Genomic DNA, 24,698 nt, shown 5'->3' with positions numbered 1-24,698 from the left:
ACCAAAATCAATAAAAAATCAGTGGATATCAAGGGAAACAAAGGAACTATCAAAATTAGTAAAGGAAATGGCCTCAATAAACAAACATATAAATAACGCTATGTATAACGAACGCTACCTTGCAGTACGAAAACTCTACCGGCAAAAATTAAAATATGAAAAAAGAACGTTTAACGATAATCGTATATCTTCCTCAAAAAATATAAATAAAACAGCATGGAGGGTCATAAACGAGAATAGACAAGGAGCTAGAAAGAGTTTATCCGTATCGCATTTATATGACCCACTCTCCGAGAATGCTATTATTTCAGATTCAAAGACAATTTGTAATAAATTAAATAAGTTTTTTGTCGAAAATACCACACAAGGCACGGAAAATCTAGTTTTTTTAACAATAATTCTTTAAATAGGTCATTTTTTCTATATCCAACCAATCCTTAAGAAATTTTGAAAGCTATACACAGAGTATGCAATAAACGATCATACGGCGTCGATGGCATTCCGGGCATTTTATTAATCGAAGTTGCGGAAATATTATCATATCCTTTATCGGTGGTCATTAACCATAGTTTTGTACAGGGGATATATCCCGACATACTTAAAAAATCTCCAATTTTGCCAATCTATAAAGGTAAGGGGGATAAACGCGAAGCAAAAAACTATAGACCTGTAGCCCTTCAGAGCCAGTTTGCTAAAATTTTTGAATATTGTTTTAATCAAAGGCTTTGTTAGTTCTTAGAAAAATACCATCTATTATCTCTCCATCAAAATGGATTCAGGGCCAATTTCTCCACAGAAACGGCACTTAATAATGCTACAAAAAATATTATAAAAGGCTTAGAAGAACGAAAATATGTTTGTGGTTTGTTTTTTGATATGACCCGTGCATTTGACTCGGTGAACCATGAACTTTTAATTCATAAATTAAACTTCATGGGTATTCGGGGTCCTCCTCTGAACTGGCTAAAATCGTATCTGTCTAGCAGAACTCAGTTAGTTGAGATAGACGGTACTAGATCTGGGATGGAATTATTAATGATTTACCACAAAAAATATCCACATATGGTATACCAATCCTATACGCGGATGACTGTAACGTCATAATACAGGCAGATACCCATAGGGAACTAACTGATAAATGTAACTGGGCAGTCCAGCAAATGCTGAGCTGGTGTTACCATAATGGACTTAAATTAAATGCTTCCAAGTCTAATATAGTAGAGTTTGCTACAAAGAATAGATCCCTCGACTATAGTTTGTTAGTGAAGGCCGAAAATCGGTCCCTTGAGAGACTGCAGTAAATTCCTGGGCGTACATCTAGACCAGAAGCTAACATGGAGAGGTCATACCAAGTCAGTAACTGCAAAGTTAAGTTCTGCTTCTTTTTTGATTAAAAACTTGAAGCATACAGTTTCTGGCGAAACAATAAAACTGATTTATTATGGATTGGTACAATCTGTATTGGCGTATGGTCTGGTGTACTGGGGACACTCCGGTGAGGTGGGTTCGGTTTTTGTGGCCCAAAAGAAAATAGTAAGAATCGTGGCTAGGAGGGGTCAGAAAGACTCATGCAGGCCATGTTTTCAATCACTCAATATTATGACTTTATATTCTTTGTATTTATATTCAATTATTGAATTTACAATTAAGAATGAGGAAGAATTATCCCGACGGCGGGAAGTTCACAGTCACAACCTTAGACTAAAACTTGTCACAACACCCGCTACAAAGATGAATTTGATATCCCATATACGCGCCTTACTATGGGGCAACACAACCCATCGATATTTGGGAGAAGGTGTTTAAATAAAATGAGAAGGATGTCCGTAGAGTTTAACTCTCTAAACCTAAACAAAAAAAATAAGTTTAATTTAAAGAAATTTTTTATATCAAGGAGCTATTACACCCTAGACGAATTCTTCCTGGAGCCGGAAATTTCAGGCTTGTCAACAGATATATAATAATAGTTCTTCTTTATAATTGTTTTTGTTTGTGTATAAAAACGGTATATATTTGTTTTATATTTGTATTTGTATGATTTTATATCAAAAATTGTTGTTTTCTGTATATATTTTTCGACGATCCTATAATCCAAGTACCATGTATTTATATTAAAAGGAATTAATAAACTAAACTAAACTAAACTAACTAAACTTTATAAACTGTATTAAAAACTCTTTATTTAAATACCGTAAGTCCATGTTGGTTAAAATATTTGCTTTTTTTTAAAAAGTTACGAACTGAATAGAATCAACCATACAAATGAGACAACAACAAATAATACATGCAACATGTACATGTGCACCAATGTGAAAGACCGCCGGTTAAAAAGTAACAGCGCACACATTATCAGTTTTCACGAAAATGACGAACCGCCGCGCGCTGATTAAGATTTCAAGCAAAGGCAGAAATTTTCACCGATGGTGATGATACCTGTGTTGTGCCACAGACTAATCAGTTTTAATTGTCGTTGTTAATCGCGGCGATTAAAAATGACAAAAAAGAATGAAGTCTGTGGGACACTTTATGGACCAACTCAGGAAATACGTGAAAACCAATATGGCGTCGAAAATGATGACTAAAGTTTCTAAGTTCGAAAATTGTTTTGTATGTTAATTAATATTACACCTTTAGCAATATATCAGTTTCAAGTGTGTCAGTAGGGGAAGTGCTGCCTTTATAGTAAATTGTTGTACATTTTTGATGCCAGCTCTCGGACTATTCGTACCAGACCTCGATGCTTTCAAGGGCTAATTCCATTCTGTCACAGAGGATACGAATATCCAATTGACCACACACACACACATTGATTAACTAATCTCAGTTATTATTATAATATTTTTTCTAATTTATAACAAAGCTACAATTAACATCTAAATTACATCCAATAACAAAAGGGAAAGCAAGAAAAAAGTTAAAAAAATTCATAAAATTTCCAGAATCTCTACACAGATTCAGACAATAAATTATAGGGCGTATAGAACTCTAAGGATTAATTTCAATAAACGCACAACTGAGGTCTATTTAATTTATAGGGCACATGCGATTTGAGGAAGATTTGTTCGATATAACTCTATGTATAATTCGATTTGTTTTATAAAATTGTTTTTTTTGTTTCACAAAATGCTTTAATAACGTTTAAATGTTTTGATTTTTGTTAATTATTATATATATTATCGTAAAGACATATAACCATAATTCTTATTAAAACACAGGTTTCTGTTTGCAGTATTTTGAAATTTTCGTATTTTATTATTTATGCCTTTCATTAAAATTTGGTACTTATTCACCGCAGTTCTTTTTAGTATTTATTATTATTTTACTGTTTCTCAGACGAATGAATATATTGGGAATATACTGGAGATTGTAGATTAAAGGAAATGAACCACAAAAGAGACATGCTCTCTTCCTCGGCAGTGAAATATTTTATTTTTATAATATTAAAAAAGAACAACGAAATTATTGGGCAAACCTACAGTAAGATTAGCCATGAAACATGACTAAAATATGACTACCCGTAGACACTTGCAGCAACGATGAACTAGTGATCCTGAAAAAAGAAAAAGGGAAGCAAACGAGGCACGAGGCACCATTTGCAACTTTTTTAAGCAGTAGCTCACAATTCGCGAGCGTTACCACCGAAAAACCGGAGGTACTCCAACATACCTCGCCACTATCACCTTGGCCCAGAGAAAACAATAAACAAAAGATGTTATCGTGGGGACTATAATAAAAAAAGATGAACGAAATTACTGGGCAAACCCACAGTAAAATTTTCCAGCCGCAAATTCATTGTCTTCCAGTTGGAAACATTCTATCTCTGTTCGCACGTTATCATTTTTATCTTCCAGGGGATCGTATTCGGAGTTATCATTAGTAAATGGCTCATTTTAATCACTGAAATCTGAATCAAAAATTGCTACTACGCTTTTACCAGGTTCAACAGATAGTTTTTGCTGTTTAATATTCCTCTTGATGGTTCTACTGTATAGCGTTGCTGCTGTAAGTTATTTACAAAAGTGTTATCCACAGAGCCATCCGTATTACTGCTAATATCATCAGTTACCTTAAAAAAATTGAAGCTATCAAATTTTATTATAGCACATTCCGATTTATTTATGTTGAAAAGAGTGGTTGCTAATAAATGGGGAAAATATTTTTTGTCAGTAGCAGTCTGTTGTGAATGGGTCTTTTTGCAATTCAAGCATCGATCTCCAAGCAATTTTAAATGCCCGCAAAAGCCCAACATCAAGAGATTGAGTGAGGTGAGTCGAATTCTTCGGAAGACAAACAAACGGAATGTCGTTTTCTTGGCACTGTTTTAAGACATTATCAGTGAAATGGGACGAGAGGTTCTCGCCTAACAGCACTTTGCGACCTCGTAAACGTTTAGCGTGGTAAAAATGTCGACTCAAACCAATCTGTGAAAGTTTGGGCATCCATCCACCCATAGTGAACCCGATTATAACGAGAACCTGAACTACAACATCCTTCATTTTGGACCCAATTCTATTTATTGCTGCTACAATTTTTTTCTGCCTTGTAGTATATGTAATAAGGAGGCAATAGTAGAGAGAGGCTGAACCTCCAGAGGCTGAACCGCACATCATAATTGGACCCCGTTATGCAATAAGGAACCAACCGACTTCTTTACTGTTTTGAGAAAATCAAGAAAAACGTTTCAGACGGTGTCTTGTATTTAATTAGAAATAAAGCACATTTTAATTGAACAAATGCAACACGCTTTAATTATACTGGCCTAAACCAAGGATTTTAAAACAAAAAAATATTTTTAAATATATTCTAAGTATGAGAAAAAACACGTGGTTCCCTTTTGCTTAATAAAAAATAAAACTCTGAGAATTTAATGCTAGACCCAAATTAGCATTTTATTTAAAAAAATAAACATTCTTATAAAAAAAACAACAAAAAAACAAAACAAAAAGAAAACACAAGAAACAAAATTATTATCTTTGGATTTTAATTAATATTCCTCTAGATCAAAGTCTAAGTCCATGTTATAGCCATCTATGTCCTCCACAATATTTGGATTTCCGATAAGGTTTTTATAAAAAGGGTGGTCCTCTTCGGGAATTAGATGTAAATAACTTTTTATGTCTTTTAGTTTCGCTTCAGCCACTTCTTTTCCATTTGGCCAAAGAGGTTCTAAAAGTGTAGAAAGGTTAACATTGGGGCCCTTTCCTTTTTTAATATTAATTTCCTTATATTCGCTTTCATCATTGTAGCCTGCCCTGATAAAAATGCTGTTTTTTTTCTCTTTTAAAATTTTAATTTCCTTAATATGTAGCCAATTTATTTTCTCTGCCTCACAAGTTTTTTTTCTATTTACGATGGCCTTTTCTAATTTTTTCGTACTTACAAAATCGTCTTTTACCATTCTGTTTATATTGATACGGCGTTTCCTCCTACATGTTCGCATGATGTTAATATAATCCTGCGGAGAAAAAATCTTATTTTGTTTTTTAATTGCACATTCAACATCCCCAAAGTCACTATCATTTGGGAGGAAACTGTGACCAGAGACCAGGAACCTTATTCTAATACTTTTTAAATGCAAAGTCTCCTCTAGAATACATTTCATCATAAGCACCATTTTAATGTTGCGGTTCTGCCCCCCGCACGAATCGCTCCAAAAAATTAAATTTTCAACACTCTCCGATATGTTATTCATGGCGATATATTTTCTTAAACAGGAGCCTACCTCCTGGGCTCCTCTGCCAGCTTCCCCTTCGATCCAAATGTTAAACGTGGATTTTTTTTGCTTTCCAGCATAAATGCCGCAATTGTACAACCATAGCTGCCTTTTGTAAAACAAAATATTTGTACTTAGTCGAGGAAGAGGAAGCGTCTTTTGCATGTCGAATGTTACAGTCTCCGTATTTTCATTATTTTCTGCAATCTCAAGATCTAAATTCATTTCTTTTCTTGCTGTTTCTGCTTCTTGCAAATGAAGATCGTGCTCACTTTGAACTTTTATTTTTTCCTCTTCATTTGTTAAACCTTTTATTTTTGCACTAAAAGTGTCACACTTATTGCATGTGTCTTTTTTGGGCTTTTTTTGTCTTAAATTAAACTTCGTTAGAAATATCTTTTTGTAGGATGAAAAACTTACTGGTTTTAAATTTGCAATTTTATAAAGTTTATACATTATTGTCAATGTTGTCCCTTCTTGCAAAAACTCTTGATTTCCTTTTGTAGATCTGCAATAGTGAGATTTATAGCGTGGAAATTGGTTGATATGTGTAATTACAGCACTTTCTTGATCAGCTGACATTTTGTTATGTCCACCACTACTTAGACCTCGCCGATCTGGTATTTCTAACTTTCTGACTTTGCAAAGCGCCGTATTTATGCGTTTGGTAGATACACGTAAAACGTTGATAAACATATCCCTACAAACTTCCGTTTTGTTAATAAAATATTGTCTGGAAAAGTTTCGCATTTGAGGATTTTTTGCAGTCACAAGTTTTTTCTTTACAGATGATTCCCTTATGTATGTAGAAAGAAAAGTGGTTTGCACGTTGTAGTCTGCTAAATTCCAATATTGTTGAAAAAAATTCCGCTGCTCCTCTAGCGAAATTTTTTCATGACAATTCGCAAGACATTTGCATTTAAATTCAATAAACTCTTTGGGTTGTACAAGGTTTCCTTTTGCCGTATAATGTCGCTTATTACTATTGGTATATACTTTTCTTAAATGTCTATCCTGTTCTGGAAACTTTCTTTTCCTTCCCCTTCCAGGACGTCCCTCGCTTTTTTTAAAAACAGGCTCATTTTCTGGCTCGCTGTCTGCATTTTTTTCTGACGATTCTGCGTTGGAATCAGGCTGGTAAGTTTGATCCCTTATGGAGTCATCAGAGTCTTCCTCAAAGTCTCTATTACATCTATCCATTTTCCTTAGTTCTGCTCTTGGCTCATTATAGTTGATACCATTCTTCCCTTCAACATCTCGTTCCTCTTCTAAACATAAGGGAGTACTAGTTGAAGGAAGTGCCTCCATGTCAGTTGGGGGCTCAAAGAAATCTTCTTTCTACAATAAGGAATTACATTTTCATTTAAAAAAAAAACTGAGATTAAATAAGGAGTTTGGGAATAGTAAACCTACCTGGTTTGTGTGAGTACGTGAAAATTCTGGATAGACCAAAACTTCTGCCACTGGTAGACTCTGGTTGATACCCAGATTACATTCTTCATTAGGATTAGCCTGGTAAGTATCAATCTTTATAAAGTCATCAGAGTTTTTTTCGGCAACTATAATATAGTTTTTTTGCCCTAATTGTATGTCTGCTATTGGTTCACTATAGTTTGTATAGTTCTCCCCTTTATCTCTTTGCTTCTCTTCTACATATGAAAGTCTACTAGTTGACGGAACCAACTCCATATTATTTGGTGCCACAAACAAGTTATTTAATTTTAAAATGCTATTCTGAAAATAAATTTGCAATAAGGAACCAATTACATACCTACATATTAAAAAAAAATCACAATAGGAATCAAAATCATTGTACATAATATTGTTTGTTCTATAGGTTTTTTAAAACAATCATTATAAATTGTTAAACGGATATGATTGTAAAAACAAGTTATTTCACTTTAGTAAAAATTAAACTTTAAGGTTAGAAACATTCAAATAAACGTAAAACTTACCTGATTTTGATCTATTTCAGCTAAAGGTGACTGTGACAATAGTTTTGTATTATTTAATATCTTTTGAACTCTCTGAGAAACTATATTTTGTTTAAACATGTTGCAGTAAATAAACACCGGCTAAAAACACTAAACAATAATACCCGTTACAACATTCGCCGTTTGAATAAAGACACTTGGTTAAATTCGCAAAAGAGACCCAAATAACTCTGGTTCAGACCTGCGCAACGAATAGAATACAGATTCCTGTAAAAAGGATCCAGATGGGTTTGGATCTTTATAGAAAACTTTTATTTCATTATTTTTAATTTTGCAAATTGGCTTTATTGGCCCGTAGATGGCTATATCATCATAAATATTTGGATCTCTATTGCAAATTGGTAAAGTAACATATTCCAATTAGTATAGTGGTAATATCTCGGTTTTTCAAAAATTGACGGTTGGTTCCTTATTGCATAACGGGGTCCAATTGATATTGCAGTTTGCCGTCTTCGTAAAATTGCATATGTATTCCGGACACTTGCTTCTACGCCGAAACAACATTTTTTTCGTTTCCAGTGTTATCTGGCATATTTGTCTCATCGTAATTAAAATATATTCTACGATAAAATATTAGCCCGAGATATTTTAATATTCGCTAACCCTTTTTGACTTTGTAACATCAATATATAATATGTGTTTAATCTTATTTGGTCGTAGCTCTACCTGGAGGGTAAGTTTTTACTTAAATCTTCTGTCCAGCGGCCACGCATATTTGAGATCTCATTTGCTATTGTACGCTGCAGGCAACTATTGGTATACGTTGCCATGTTTATGGGGCCATAAAGAATGAACTGTACTTTTAGAAGTTATTAGAAAGGCTTGATAGGTAAGCTATATTGCAGCATATACCGCGTTCTATCCCGGTGCATCGTTGTTGGAAACATAGGAAATTGCACGCAAGTTTTAAATTGCAAAATGCGTTCCAGAGAAGTGTCTCCGGAAGGTTAGTGAACCGTATGTACTATAACGTAGTAGTGTAGACAGCAAAACAAATTACATTTGACTATTGTCAAATGTAATTTGTCAAAATGACTATTGTCAAATAAATGACTATTGTCAAATAAAATCATAGGTTGACAACTTAAGGTATGCTGACATTTTTCTGGTATTGCATTGTTCAGTTTCATTTCAAAAATTTTTTTAAAATATTTATGATTTCTAATACATTTTTACCTATAACATATATATCGTCCTATTGCTGCCAAAAGTCACTAACTAACATTTTTCCGAACAACCAAATTCAATCACTAACTATGTTTTAAAGCGGAGAATCGATTACAAAAGTCATTAACTACAATTTCTGACTATTTATGTTTTATTTTAATACTGAATAGTTACTAACTATAACATCTTTATGCAATGCAATTCATCTTTAGACGCATTTTTTTCGGAAGTAATAAAAAGTAAGTTAGTGACTTTTGGCAGCAATGGGACGATATGTAAAATCAGTTTGTACAAATTCCATCTGGAAAGTACTTAAATTAATGATTGAAATTCATTGAAATTCGCTTTGCGCGAAAACGAGGCGTGACGTCAAAAATGTTAAAATTTTCGGCTCGCAGAGAACCCATTCCATTTAAATTTAAATAAGGTGTTCCCGATGACATTTGACATCTAAATAATTTCTAATCTATTTAGGTGTTTTTTAAATTTATTTAGATATCACTGGGTGTTTCAGTTTGTTAGAATTATGACAAAACCGGATTATAATACTACATACATACTGCCATTACTTGCTGACGAGTATTTGACACGCATCAGAAGATGGTCACGCAAGGCGTTTTATTTCATGAGCTTTTCTGTGACTGAAAATCCCGATACGTGATGTTATCTGTCTATCGCACTCCAGACATTCAAGAATCTCTTTGCTTTGTTGCCTCTTTACTTTTCGATTGTCGCTGTTAACTGACTTTACAATTTTTCTCCATTCCGTTCTATTGTGAGCTGCTTCTTCCCACTCATTCTGCTTGTTAATACCCTTTAAGTTTTCGTGGAAAATATCCTTGTACCTGTTGAGTTGTCCACCCGGCCTCCTTTTACCGTCTACACGCTCACCGTAAAGCAGAGATTTAGGTATGCGGTTTTCTTGCATTCTGTATACGTGACCAGCCCATCTTAAGCGGGACTTTGTAATCAAGACTTCAATACTCGCGCAGTTAACTTTTCCTCAAATGTTTTCAAATTCATAATCATAATGTCGATAATGTCATGAAAAAACTGTCTTGGAGTCGTAAGCCCCCATTTCTTAACTTTTCTCTTAAAACTATTGTTATTACTACACTTTAGCACTTTTTGTTATTACTACACTTTGGCACACAATTGAACAATATCGGTGCTAAATAATTAATACTGCGCTGCGTAATTTGTTTATTACATCTGCTAGTCTTAACGGGGTAATTGCTTTTGTATCGTGTCTCATACACATGCTCAACAGGTGCTATGTTAATATTATTATTTTTACGATAGGACTTTCAAGCAATAAATCTGCCTTATATCACAAAGATGGCTCATCTCGAACAAACTGTCGCTTGAAAATGTTATAGATCTGTGGTAAATAATTTTCAAGATCCACATGTGAATTACTTCCAAACCGTGTGCATGTGAATCGAGAGCACTCCCCCAGGCGCATATACCATAAGATATCTGAGATTCTGAGACTAGCGCCTGGTATATTATGCGGAGATGATTTATAGACAAAAACTGCTTTAAATACTTGAACCTAAAAGTAAGAGGTCTGAGTTTTTGGATAATACTTTTTACGTGCACATATCCCATTTAAGGTGTTTATCAATATATACTCCCAAGTATTTTATTGAGTTTGCCTCATGTATAATAAGAGCATCTTTAATATTAAGAGGACATAAATGTAAAAAAGAAAATTACTGACTCTAGATTTAATTATTTTTTCAACGACTTTTGAAATGTTCGAAATAAGAGAAATCGGCCTATAATTATTAATATCTAGTTTGTCTCCGCTTTTATATATTGGTGTAATAATTCCAAGTTTCAGACAATCCGGGAATACATACATACTATACTGCCATTACTCGCTGACGAGTATTTGACACGCATCAGAAGATGGTCACGCAAGGCGTTTTCTTTCGTGAGCCTTTCTGTGATTGAAAAGCCCAATACGTGATGTTATTTGTCTACCGCACTCCGGACATTCAAAAATATCATTGCTTTGTTGCCTCTTAACTTTTTGGTTCTCGCTGTTGACTGAGTTTACAATTCTTCTCCATTGAGTTCTATTGTGAGCTGCTACTTCCCACTCATTCTGCACATTAATCCCCTTTAAGTTTTCGTGGAAAATGTCCTTGTACCTTTTGAGTTGTCCACCTGGCCTCCTCTTACCGTCTACAAGCTCACCGTAAAGCAGTGATTTTGGTATGCGGTTTTCTTGCATTCTGCATACGTGACCAGCCCATCTTAGTCGGGATTTTGTAACCATGACTTCAATACTCTCGCAGTTAGCTTTTTCAAGGAACGATACGTTTGAGATATGCCCATCTTAAGCGGGATTTTGTGACCATGACTTCAATACTCTCGCAGTGAGCTTTTTCAAGAACCGATACGTTTGAGACGTGATGGAACCATTTGATTCTTAAGAGTTGTCTAAGGTGTCTCTGTTGCAACTTGTTTAATGCGTTCATGTGTCGGCGGTACGGCACCCAGGTTCGCTCCCATATAACATGGTGGGGATTATTATTGCTCGGTACACTGCAAGTTTCGTTTTTGTGCTCAGGTCATGGTTGTAAAAAACGCTGTCTTTTAATTTCCAGTATGCTCTTGAAGCGCTGCTAATCCTGTGCTGAATTTCAGAGTCGATATTGGCCTTTTCCGAAATCAAACTGCCGAGATAACTGAATTCCGCTACATATTCCAGTAGTTCTTCTCCGATTTTTATAGCATTGTTGTGATCTTCCGAGGGAGTGCACATGATTTTAGTTTTGTCGATGTTTAGCTTAAGGCCCAAAGCCTCGTATGCCCAGGTATATGTGTTCAACATTTCTTGTAATTGCTGTACAGTTTTTGCAACTAGAGCGCAATCGTCAGCGTATTGAAGTTCTGTGATGAATTTTTACGTGTTTTTGCCCTGAGTCTTTTTATGTTGAACAGACCACCATCATATCTGTATTTAATGCCCGATCCTCTCTCCTGCAGTTTGCTGTCCACTATAATGGAGAGCGCTGCCATGAATATGTTGAATAGGAGAGGCGCTAAGACACATCCCTGCCTAACTCCTGTATTTGTCAGGAAGGGATCGCTTAGTGATCCATGATGTGACACTCTTGACTGGTTGTTGTTATGGAGGCTTTTACACACTGTAAGAATTTTTCCTGTAGTTGGCGGATGGAAAATATGGAATCGACGGTGCCGCGGTTAGTGCGAAAACCCGTTTGCGATTCTGGAAGGATTTTTTCTATATGTGGGTGCAGGCGGTTTGACATAATTTTTGCAAGAATTTTTCCGCCGATAGCCAAGAGTGAAATTCCCCGGTAGTTTCCACAGTCTGATGCACTTCCTTTATTCTTAAATATATTCACTATATTTGCGTTGCAAAAGTCCTGAGGTACCTCTCCGCTTTCCCATATGACATCGAAGAGTGCCTTAAGATGACCAATAAGTTCTTTACTTGCACACTTATATATTTCCGCCGGAATCGCGTCACAGCCAGCTGATTTGTTGTTTTTAAGCTGTTTTATGGAGGCCTTTATTTCCTCTTCTGTTATTGGGATATCTAATACATCGAGGCTGTTATACTGAGTTATTGTGTTTAGCGCTTCCATATTGGGGTTATTTTCTTGGTTAAGGATATGGCTGTAATGCTCTTTCCAGCGGTTTCTGATTTGCTCTTCCTCTTTTAGAAGTTCGCCATTCTGTGCCATGATTGGGCAGCTTGCCTTCTTGGTTGGGCCGTACACTTCTTTTACAGCCTCGAAGAATTTACGGTAATCGTGATGCGTGGCGTACTCTTGAATCTGATTAGCTTTCTGTGACTACCAGTTATCTTTTAGTTGACGTAGTTTTCTCCGAAGCGTGTTGTTGGCTGCTTTAAAGTTGTCTACCAGCCTTGGGTTGTGTGGATTTGCAGTAACTGCTTGATGTGCTCTATACTTTTGTTCCAACAAAGCCTGTATATTAGGTTGATTTTCGTTAAACCAGTCTGGTTGTTTCTTTTGTTGGACTTTCCCAGAACAGCTTCGCTGGTTTTATGAATCGCATCCCTTAATTGTGTCCAGCCTTGTTCAGCTTCCAATATTGAGATTGAAGTTATCGGTGGAAGTGATTCTTTGATGGCTTCCCGGAGGGCGTCGGCGGTATTGTTGTTCTCTAGACCCCGTACGTTCAATCTGGTCATGTTGTTTTGCTTTTTACAGTGTGGATGTTTGGGTTTTAACTAGATTTTCATTTTTGAAAGTCGGTGGTCAGTGCCGCATTCGGCATCTATTCTGGCTTTTGTGAGTCTAACATCTTTTAGATGCGTCCTTCGAACGATTACGTGGTCCAATTGATGCCAGTGGCCTGATCTGGGATGTTTCCAGGTACCTTTAAACTTGTCCTGAACCACGTATTGGTGATGCAAAGATTATACTCTGTGCATGTTGTTAATAAGCGTTCACCATTGCTATTTACGTTTCCCATACCATGTTTTCCCAATACGTCAGGCCATATTTCTTGTTGTTTACCGACACGGGCGTTAAAGTCACCTAGCAAGATAATTCGTTCGTTCTTCGGAATTCGTTGGAGAGCATTTTCTATAGTTTGGTAAAATTTATCCTTATCCTCAATTTTAGCGTCTAGGGTGAGAGCGTAGGCACTAATAATGTTGACGTAAGTTTTGTCTGATATGGGATACCTTAGGGTCATAAGGCGTTCGGAGACACCAATAGGTACTTCTGTTAATTTGGTTGCAATTTTGTTCTTGATTGCAATGCCTACGCCATGAATTCTCCTGTGTGTTGCGGGGTGACCCTTCCAAAAGAAGGTGTAATGCTCCTCAGTGAGACTACCCTCATCCGCAAAGCGGGTTTCGCTAAGGGCGGCAACATCTATATTTAGCCGGTGGAGTTCCTGTGAGACCAGTGCTTCTCTCTGGTCGATTGGAGTTTGTCCTGTCCAGTAGAGTGCGGACGTTCCACGCCGCATACGTGAAACATTGATGTTTTTTGTTTCTCCGATGATACGCTCGAGTAGGCACCCCCTCCCGAAGATCCGATTGAGGGGGTATTTTACCTCCGGATGATGATTTTGTCCCACTCGAATGTTCCATCATTGATGTGTGTAAGCTGCGTGAAAAGGTTTAACTGTGACGGTTACGTTGCCGCACAGTTTTGGCTGCAACTGTAGCACGGGATGGCTATGGCACAGTGAGGACCGCGACGATAGTTCCCTTGTGCTACGTTCTCGGTCGGCTAGGAGCAGTTCACTACTCCTCTTCCCCAGAAAGATGGTGAGTCCAAGGGATATATATAGGTTATACCGCCTATACTCGGACGTCAGAGCCTCGTTTGTGTAAACAGGGTGCACCACGTGAAGGTGAGGTTGACTTTTGGGTACGCTAGGCTATATGTATCGCTTCAATACCCCTTGCACCACAATCCGGGAATATACCGAAGTCAAAATACTGATTTATTAAAAAACACAATGGGTCAGTTACTTCTTATGAGATACGTTTAAGCATTTCCACCGTTATTTGGTCATATCCGAGTCTTTCTATTTTTAGCTGTTGTATACATATTTTAATTTCATTTTTGGTACATGCGAATAGATACATGCTGTTTTTTATTGTACTGAGATGTACTTTAAAGTTAATCGGTTCTTCTATACGAGCAGCATATTTTTCACCCAGTTCGGAATAATAATCGTTGCAGATATTACAAATATCCGCCTTATCAGTAACTATCACATTGTCATCGGTTCTAATTGTTCCAATTTTTATTTTCACTTTTTTTTGTTTGAAATCTTTTGTATGCTTTCCCATAGCAATTTAGAACAGTTCTTGTAGTTTGCTATTAGACTAGAAAAATAATTTTGTTTCGATTTTTTTATTTTTTATCTAATTGGTTTTTTAATGTCTTATATTTTTTTTGAAGAGCATTGTCTTTAGTAGCATACTTTAATTGCTTATATATTTTATTTTTTTCATCAATTAAAGGCAGTAGTTCGGGGCCTAGCCATGGTTTATGTTTTTTAGATGTCCTATTTTTTGTTTTACTTTATGTGGATTTTTTTTAGATAATATTATTGTCTATTCACGAAAATCATTGTTTTATTTTCTATACTATTCTGTTCATACATGTCTAACCAATTCTCAGCCTTCAAGTCTTTTTGCAAGGTGTCATAATTTATATATTTTTTTATAATTGATTTTTACTCTTTATATTCAAACGGTTTATCGTTATTCAGTGTTATAGCAACAGGTAAATGATCGGTAATTCCATAATCAAATGTCCATGAAGAGAAAACATCATTACTCAAAGGGCTTCTCACAAATATATGATCAAGGCAGCTATTACAGTATACATTACATATACAGTAGGATGGCGTCCGATAATGATAAACAATCTGACGATCCCGGAATTATTTCGGATAACGTGTGTTCGGGCTGTAAAAGGTTCTTAAAAGGAGAATTAAAGTGTACCGAATGTGGTAAAGAGTTTCACCCGGCATGTTTAGTGCGAGTTAAGGGTGCAAAAGTGGTGGGTTATAATTTAATCATCTGCTCCACGTGTTCCCAAAATAACGATGCCAATAATGATAAAGAGGCCCTGATACGGGAAAATAGTTTGCTGAATAAACTTCTCATGCAAATGATGGAAAACCAAGATTTGTTACATGGTAGATTGAATGACATGGAGGATTAGATGGAAAATCTTTCAACGGAACTTAAAGGTTTACAAGAAAAAAAAGTAAACAAACAGTCAAACCCGCCAAATTCTCTAAGACCCAGTGTGCGCATGCCTTGCTCAAGTGGCACACTGTCACCAAAGATCCTACCAGAAATCCAAACAAGTGTGAAGTTAGATGGAACTGATGGCCCAAATCAGCAGAAAAGTCCAGCGACTTATAGCCAGATAGCAGCTAGTGCCATGTTATCCGGGAAGACCAGCATGATCTCTAGGAAAGGGTCAACTAATCCTAAAGAAGATGGTGAATATGACAGAGATTATACTAATTTTAAGGTTAAAGAGGATGCTTTTGAATCACAAAAACCCCAAAAAAAAGGAAACAAACTTACAAAAAACGTATAGGTAATACCCCCGTCTCGGAAGAGAACTGTTCCACCGGTTTTGCTGGAGTTGACAGACGAGCGTGGATCTACATAAACCGTGTTAAAAGACACGCAACTGATGATATGATACTGAACTACATAAAAGCCAAGCCAGGTTTTACTGATGTTAACGTCAGTGCTAAGGAATTGCCAAGTAACCGTAACACATATAAATCATTTGTCGTTACAGCGCCCCTCCATTTGAAGGACAATCTATATGATGTTAAGTTGTGGCCCCTTGGTGTGGGAATAAAGAGATTTCTTTTTGGTAAACACAAAGATTTTTTGAGCAGTGCAGGTCATTTTTTATAAATAATTTAAGTCAATGTGACAATGGGAATATAACACTACAGAAACCTTGCTTTAACATTTTCTATATAAATATATGGTCAATTAGGAACAAGACGGGGGAAATTGAGGCTTTCTTATGCAACTGTCCCACAAAGTATAATGCACTCTGCTTACAGAACACTGTCTTTTAAAGGAAGAGATCCTGCAGCTGAGAATACAGGGTTTTCAATGTGCAGCCCATTTCTGTCGTCAAAAGCATAGGCATGGAGGTGCAGCAATCTTCACTAGTACGAATGTTGTGGTAAAGACTCTTAATAGCTTTGAAGGATTCTCAAGGGAGAGACATTGTGAAGTGTGCGGTGTGGATCTCTTGGACTGGGGTGTTATCTTAATAACCTTATACAGACCTCCTTCTGGAGACTTTGATTTGTTTTTAGAGGTCTCGCATTCTTGAGCATACTTTTGATTTTAATAGAAAGATAATTATAAACGGAGATTTTAATATTCACTTAGAAAAAGAATATTACAATAAAACTAAATTTATTGATGTTATGAATTCCTTTGGATTTGAGCAGGCAGTTTTTGTTAATACTAGATTAAATCACTGCTTGGATAATGTCTTTCTTAATTTTAATGACAACTTTTGTGTAAATTATAATTCTAATTTTAAAGTAAAGGTATTTAATCCCCTACTTTTCGATCACTGTGCGATCGATATAAGTCTTCAAACGGAGCTCACTAGGGACAGCCACAAATTAGATTCACAAAATATGTTATTTCGCCCTATAACTCAGGCAGGAATTTTTAATTTATATAACTTGTTGGAAAATGAACAGTGGCAGTTCCTTGGTCGCAATATTTCAGTAAATGAGAAATCTAACCTGCTTTTAAATCATATAGTAAAATATTTCAATATGTCTTTTCCCGAACGACAAAGAAGACCTGGAGCAACGGGGAATCAGAAGAGCCAGAATACAGGCTGGTTCATCACGGAAATTAGTTTTATGAGGGATGAGCTGGCAGTTTTGGATGAGATGCGCCAGGAATTAAATTGCCCTCTTCTTCATGAAGAATTCAAAGAATACCGGCTTCAATATAAAAATGCAATAATCGAAGCAAAAAAAAACGCTAACTCAAATTATATTAAAAACGCCGACAATATGGGTAAGGCTGCATGGGAAGTAATTAATACCCAAAGAAAACTTAAAAATACCATTGAGAGAACTAATTTAGATCCTAATACTTTTAACAACTTTTTTGCAGAAATTGCTGAACAGCTTGTCGTAGGACTCGCAAAGGCCAGTCTCACCTTTGATATATATCTTCAACGCCAATTTAGAGACCCCAACCTTAAATTTGCTTTTCAAAAGTGTAGCCACAATGATGTCAGATCCGCAATTGATAAATTAAAAAGCAAACATAGTAGAGATATATACAACTTAACGCCAGTGCTCATTAAATCTCTGAAGAACGTTCTAATTAGCCCCCTAACAAGACTCTTCAACAAATTAATAGAAAGTTCCACTTATCCAGACTCGTTTAAAATCAGTAAGACTATTCCAATATTCAAGAAAGGAAATCCAGATGTACCAGGCAACTATAGACCCATCTCTTTGATACCAGTTCTGTCTAAGGTGTTTGAAGTATTATTAACAGACCAATTGTATAATAGACCACTATTTTGAATCGAATAACATATTCATCTCAGAGCAATTCGGTTTTAGAAAGAAGAAATCCACAGTGATGGCTCTGGGTAGATTGTGCGGGGGCATTCTGCGAGGGTTTGAGGAGGGAGAGTTTGTGAGCGCCACTTTCTGCGACCTTTCTAGGGCCTTCGATTGTGTCTCTCATGATATACTTGTCCGGAAACTGCACTACTATGGTGTTGACTCAGATGGTTGTCAATTAATTGGAAGTTACCTGACAGAAAGACGACAGGTAACGTATGTCGGAGGAACGTGTGATGAGGTTTGGTGTTCCCCAGGGCTCCATTATGGGTCCTCTACTATTCCTGATTTATATTAATGACGTTAAATGTGCAGTGCAACACCCTCAGATGACTGTATATGCTGATGACACTAGTTTCCTTGTAAGATCTAAGGATTATGCAACCCTGGTAGACCTGAAGAATGAACAATTGGATGGCATTGGGGACTGGTTTGCGGCAAGTCGCCTAAACCTAAATCGCGACAAGACTAAGAACATAATCTTTTCTTTAAGGCCACTTGATGGCAGTGATCATCAGGGTGAAGCTAATTTCCTGAGGGTCACTTTAGATTCAAAACTGTGCTTTGATGATCACGTAAACCTCATAACTAGGAAATTGACGTCAGGAACTTTTGTTTTGCGAAATCTGGCAAAATTGGTGGAGAAGGAGGTCTGTATGATGGCTTACCATGCACTCATACATTCAGTATGTGCATATGGTCTACTTGTTTGGGGGCACTCGGCTCATGCATCCAGAGTTTTTGCGGTCCAAAGACGAGCTATTAGAATTGTTGCCCGTGCCGGTTATCGTGACGACGCGAAACCCTACTTTCAGAGTCTAAAGATACTAACCTTACCTTCGCAGGATATCTTTGACTCTCTTATACAGGGTTGTTCACCACATACGACACGGAGTATTGTAGCTAAACGATTAGATTTTTACAAATTGTAAGTTTTGGGTTCGTTGAAGGACTATTAGAGCTACAAATTAAAAATATTTTTTACAAGATACAGAGTGTCCCAAATAAATAAAAAATATCAAAGTTGTATTTTTTTAAATGAAACACACTGTATATTATTGCATTTTTAGTTTCTACGATTAAAATAAAGGTAAGTTTGATTAAGGTTTATTACACTTAAACCTTACCGTTTTTGAAATATTTTCAATTTTGTGAAATTGCAGTATAAATTTTAAGGCTTCATTTCTCCGAGGGTATCAAAGTTTTTAATACTAAATATTTACTGAAGTTTATTTATTGATCAGTTATTGTGTTGCAATAATAAAAACTTTACTACCTTATACAGAGTGTCTAAAAATTTATTTTAAATAATTACTAGCTTTAAACGGCAATAACCTGTTTAATTTAAATGGAACACCCTGTATATTTTATGAGAATCAGATGCACAATTTAATTGTCTATCAAATTGTATTATACTACTTCTTACCTATTCCTTCAAGTTTTCGTAGAAAATGCATTTTCTTATAATTAGACCTCTTATCAATATACCTATGGAATATTGACATTTTAGATTGTTTTTAAAACAACAAATGTACAAAATGTACAGGCTAGTAATACTATCGTTTTTAGTAAAACGATAATATTACTAGCCCATTTGTATGCAAAAAGAAAACTATTTAAATCTTTATAAAAGAGTATACCATTAATTAAATATACCACCAGTATTTCCGCCCAAATACTAAGTAACTACATACTTAATTGTGTTCGTTAATAAATTATTCTAAATAAATGTGGATTTGAATCAGAAATCAATATAATAATAAGTTATGAAAATGAACGTCTCTGTTGTTATAAATAGGCATTTGTCGAAAAATTAAATATCATTTTTAAGGTGTTTGAAAATATCATTTTTAAGGTTTTTTACCACACTGTCTAATACACATACATAATTCAGCTTTTTAGTATTTGGAGCAATTATTATTAATCAACGCAAACAGTCAATTAATGTAGTTTGAATACTGGAATCATATTAATTGGTCCTTTTTAACAAATATTTAAACAGTTTTTTTTAATGAAATATATCGAAACGAACTATATCAACAATATTAGTATCTGTACTCTTTAAAAATTTGGTACATCTTTAAAAATAATCTAAAATGTCAATATTCCATGGGTATATTGATAAATGAGTTCTAAGTTACAAGAAAATGCATTTTCTACGGAAACTTTAAGAGACAGGTAAAAAATGGTATAATACAATTTGATAGACAATTAAATTGTGTATCTGATTCTCATAAAATATACAGGGTGTTCCATTTAAATTAAACAAGTTATTGCCGTTTAAAGCTAGTAATTATTTAAAATAAATTTTTAGACACTCTGTATAAGGTAGTAAAGTTTTTATTATTGCAATACAATAATTGATCAATAAATAAATTTCAGTAAATATTTAGTATTAAAAACTTTGATACCCTCGGAGAAATGAAGCCTTAAAATGTATACTGCAATTTCACAAAATTGAAAATATTTCAAAAACGGTAAGGTTTAAGTGTAATAAACCTTAATCAAATTTACCTTTATTTTAATCGTAGAAACTAAAAATGTAATAATATATAGGGTGTTCCGTTTAAAAAAATACAACTTTGATATTTTTTATATATTTGGGACACTCTGTATCTTGTAAAAATATTTTTAAATTGTATCTCTAATAGTCCTTCAACGAACCCAAAACTTACAATTTGTAAAAATCTAGTCGTTTAGTTACAATACTCCGTGTCGTATGTGGTGAACAACCCTGTATACGCTCATGCCAGTGAAAAATTTGTTTTGGCCAAGGAAGTGCACTGTTATGACACGAGGGCTCGGAATGATTTGCGTGCAGATTTTCTTAGACTGAATAGATCTTTTAATGCGACACTGCACTATGCGCCAGCCTTCTATAACAAGCTACCACTTCAGGTTAGAACTCTACCGTCTAACGTATTCAAAACAGTTATAAAAAATTACCTAGTGGGAAAGGCCTTTTATGATTTTAAATTGTATTTATCTGATACTGTATGTCTGAGTGATTTCAATGTTTAATTTATAAGTTTTTATTTTCTATATAGGTTTACCTTTTATTATCAATGTATCTATGTTTAAGTGACAAATGTGTAATGATCGTCTGAATTTTGTATTTTTATATTATTGACGTGTGTGTATATTTATGATTCTCACCAATAAACTTGATTTTGATTTTGATTTTATTGCTTATAGGTCTAGTAACAGAATTAATATATGATATATAACCGAATGTTAATAGAATATTTTTGTATTCGTCGACCAGGTCATCATCTGAGAGCGAATCAATGTTTATATCACCCCCTATGATGTTTGTATTGCTCATTTTTTTATTTTGAAGATACCTAAGTAAATCCATATTAAATTTAGTTATTGAAGTATAATTTGGAGATCTATACATGCACAGTATTTCTACAGTTCCGTGTTGCAGCCTAATGGACAGTTCAAATGCTTTAACTTCTCCGAGACAGATAATATTACTTTTAAAATCCAAGTTTTCATTAATGTATACTATGACACCATCATTTTTATTTATGATACTATTGTTATAAAGAAGTTTGTAACCTGATATACTGAATAAATCTACATTCCAAATATTAAATGTCTCTGTCAGAATAATAATCTTAGGTGGATACTTAAACATTTGAAGTAAAAACAAAAATTCATCAAAGTTTTTACCAATACTCCTAATATTCAAATGTAAAACCTTCACCTGCCTTACATTACAGTAAACATTGTATTCCATGACACCATCGACAAATTTGTGCGAAACAGGCGTTACAACGCAATCTCGTATAAATGGATCCATGTATTACGTTTTAATTGTAAAATAATTCTTAAGCCGTAAAAACAATTTTTCAAAATACCACAAGCAAAATCGGGGTAACAATAAAACAAAGTAACAATAAACCCAAAGACTTAATTATCTTTATAAATAAAAGAAAATTGGCTGAGCTACTTACAGTGGAACTAGTTTGAGGATAATCCACTGGAATAAAGCTATTAACACACTTCCTCCGGTAAACAAGCAAAACTGGTTCAATCTCCTGTCTGATCCATAGTCTATATAAGAGTCAGGAAATAGTTCCGTAGACTGAACTTCAGGCTTAAGTCACGTTTCAGTCAAGACAATTATATCCAATACACCTTCCGACACTAATGCACAAAACACGCACATTTGGTACGCCGCGCCAGTAGTAAATAACTGATCAGCTGAATACCGGCACTACTATTGGGCGATGTTAGTTTAAAGCTTCATTAACAATCTTAGGAACACCTCTAACATACTTGATTCTACTAGTACTGTCCCCTTCATCTCGAAGTTTTTCCAGTTCGCCCTTCAATAACTTGAAGTCCGCCAACTGACGAGGTGTTTTATCGAAACTGATAAATATTCCTTTATAATTATAGGATCAAACGAACTTACCTGTAATGAAGTTCTATCCTAATTATATGAAGGCTTCGTCGAAGTAAATAGACAGAGACGTAGTGCTTCGTAAGTGCTACTTTGCCACACATTTTAAAGACAAAACAATGCCACCCTGCCTGTCCCCCACTTATCCACCGCTCCGTCTCATCGGTCGTCGTCAGTTTTCTTCAAAGCTTTTTTGTTACAACTGTAGAGGGAATATCGGGTAGGGCGGGAGCTATTTACTTCGACGAAGCCTTCATATAATTAGGATCGAACTTCATTACAGGTAAGTTCGTTTGATCCTATAATTATATTTTGGCTTCGTCTCGTAAATAGATAGAGACGTAGATGTTTAAAGTAAGTTGTAACAGCATATATTTGTTAATACAAAAATGCAAAAATTTTTTACACTTACTTTTAGTGGCATAACACACTAGCCAAAACAAGAAATTCAAAACAAAAACACAACAAGAACAAAAAATATGTATATATATGTAACTAATAAAACAAAGTTCAAATGCTATCATTAGTCCAAACTGCTTAATATTACGAGTCCAGTACTCTCTCTCCAAAGTCATTGTGAGAAACCACAGGTCGGTTATAAACCAGAGCAAACATTCTTGACTCTGAGGTCCAGCCGGCAGTCAACCCAATTTTATCAATACTGACGCCTTTCCTAGCTGCAGCTGAGGTCGCAGCGTGTCGCGTGCTATATGCGGTAAACTGCCCAGTATCCAATCCGCTGGCAGCTAATATTGACTTTAGCCATCTGCTAATAGTCTCGGGGATGCCTCATAATGAGGTTTTTTATAGGTTAATAATAGGTATTTAGCTTCTCCCCTTAAGGTTTTAGTGCGATCTAAATAGGCTAGTAAAGCGGTGGCTGGACATATTCTAGAATCTGCAGTATAAAAAGGCAAAACCAAAAGTGGCTGAAATCGATTAGATTAATATTGGATGATCCGTTGTGGACTTTTTATTTCTAAGAAATTTTCCCTTCTTTGGATGTTTAATATTTCAATTTTGGATATTGTTTGGACACGCTGCGCCGTCGTTAGGGCTAACAAAATCGCTAATTTTTGGGGGAGTAATTCCAAGGATACGCTGTCCTTATCAAGGTTCCTTACGTACCCTAGTACAGTCGATGGATCCCAAGTTTGTGCGTATTTTGCCGATGTGGGCCTTAAGTTGTACACTCCCTTAAAGAATCTTTTGATCGCGAGATCCTGTCCTAATTCTGGTCCAAGAATCTGAGCAAGCGCTGATCTAAATGAATTTAGGGATCCGTATGAAGCCCCTTTATTAAATTGTACAGTTTAAAAATCTAACACCAATGGTATGGAAAATACGAAAGGACTTTTTCCTAGATCTGTGCAAAACTGCCACCACCGCTTGAGGCCAGCACCGTACTGCTTTAAGGTTGAAACCGTAATGGAGGAAATGGAAATATTCAGCGACTGTTCCGGAACTTGTCGGTTTTTCAAGGCTTCGAGGATAAAATGCCGGCTACCAGGGTAATTTGTTTCCATAGCGGGTGTTGGATCCTACCAAAAGAAAGAAGGTACTCGTTAGGTTTAAATGTAATAAGCTCACTGCGGAGTAAAGACTTAAAGATAGGAAACCATGTTTGAGACTCCCACAATGGTACTACCACAATGCCGGTGCATTTATCATTTATAATTTTTTGAAGTGTTCTAAGTATGATGGAAAATGGGGGAAAAGCGTAGAAAAAATAATTCGTCCAGTCCAGCGTAAAAGCATCTATAGCAAATGCTTCTGGATCTCTAAACCATGAGACAAACCTTTCACATTTTTTATTATTTCTACTGGCAAATAAATCTATATCAGGTTCCCCTAACTCATGAATAATTTTGGTATATGCCATGCTGCAGAGCTCCCATTCTGTTTCCATTTTTAACACTCTTGATTCTCGACGCAAAAGTAAATAACCCACGCGCTTCGCACCATTGCCAGATCAATCTAGTTAACGAGTTAAGATAAGGGTGTTGAATGCTACCCATTCGATTGATGCAAGCAATCGCAGTGGTGTTATCTATTCTGCATAATATATTTGTATCCCGTAAATCTCGTGCGAAACATTTTAGTCCAAAAAAGGCTGCCAAAAGTTCTAGATGGTTAATATGAAGTTGAGTTTCCGAAACTGACCAAAAACCCCGAGATTTAACACCATCACAATAAATACCCCAACCCGTCAAGGATGCGTCCGAAAATATTTCTATCACGAAAGTGTCTAATCTTATAGGCGATCTTGCAATGGCCCCGT

The 24,698-nt window shown here is 35.5% G+C and overlaps 1 protein-coding gene across 1 annotated transcript; it reads right to left on the bottom strand.

Moving 5' to 3' along the window:
- Nucleotides 1-4,863: 4,863 nt before the first annotated feature.
- LOC115891300 lies at nt 4,864-8,134 on the bottom strand. The gene is made up of 3 exons (XM_030911745.1): nt 7,669-8,134; nt 7,127-7,447; nt 4,864-7,051 (listed from the first exon to the last, which is right to left on the bottom strand). Exons 1-3 carry the CDS (start codon nt 7,765-7,767, stop codon nt 4,985-4,987), a joined length of 2,487 nt encoding a protein of 828 aa, XP_030767605.1. The 5' UTR covers nt 7,768-8,134; the 3' UTR covers nt 4,864-4,984.
- Between the last annotated feature and the right edge of the window lie 16,564 nt (nt 8,135-24,698).

The sequence above is a fragment of the Sitophilus oryzae genome, unplaced genomic scaffold, assembly GCF_002938485.1.
Source record: "Sitophilus oryzae breed Bouriz unplaced genomic scaffold, Soryzae_2.0 scaffold_980_pilon_pilon, whole genome shotgun sequence".
Taxonomy (NCBI): domain Eukaryota; kingdom Metazoa; phylum Arthropoda; class Insecta; order Coleoptera; family Curculionidae; genus Sitophilus; species Sitophilus oryzae.
Note: the sequence above shows the minus strand (reverse complement) of the source record. Positions and strands in the feature narration are given on the sequence as shown.

Excerpts from the sequence above, each read along its gene's own strand:
- LOC115891300 (XM_030911745.1), bottom strand. The coding sequence starts at position 7,767 with ATGTTTAAACAAAATATAGTTTCTCAGAGAGTTCAAAAGATATTAAAT. Across the intron at positions 7,448-7,668 it reads CTGAAATAGATCAAAATCAG|AATAGCATTTTAAAATTAAA; the intron begins GTAAGTTTTACG and ends ATTTATTTTCAG. Across the intron at positions 7,052-7,126 it reads CACGTACTCACACAAACCAG|AAAGAAGATTTCTTTGAGCC; the intron begins GTAGGTTTACTA and ends TCCTTATTGTAG.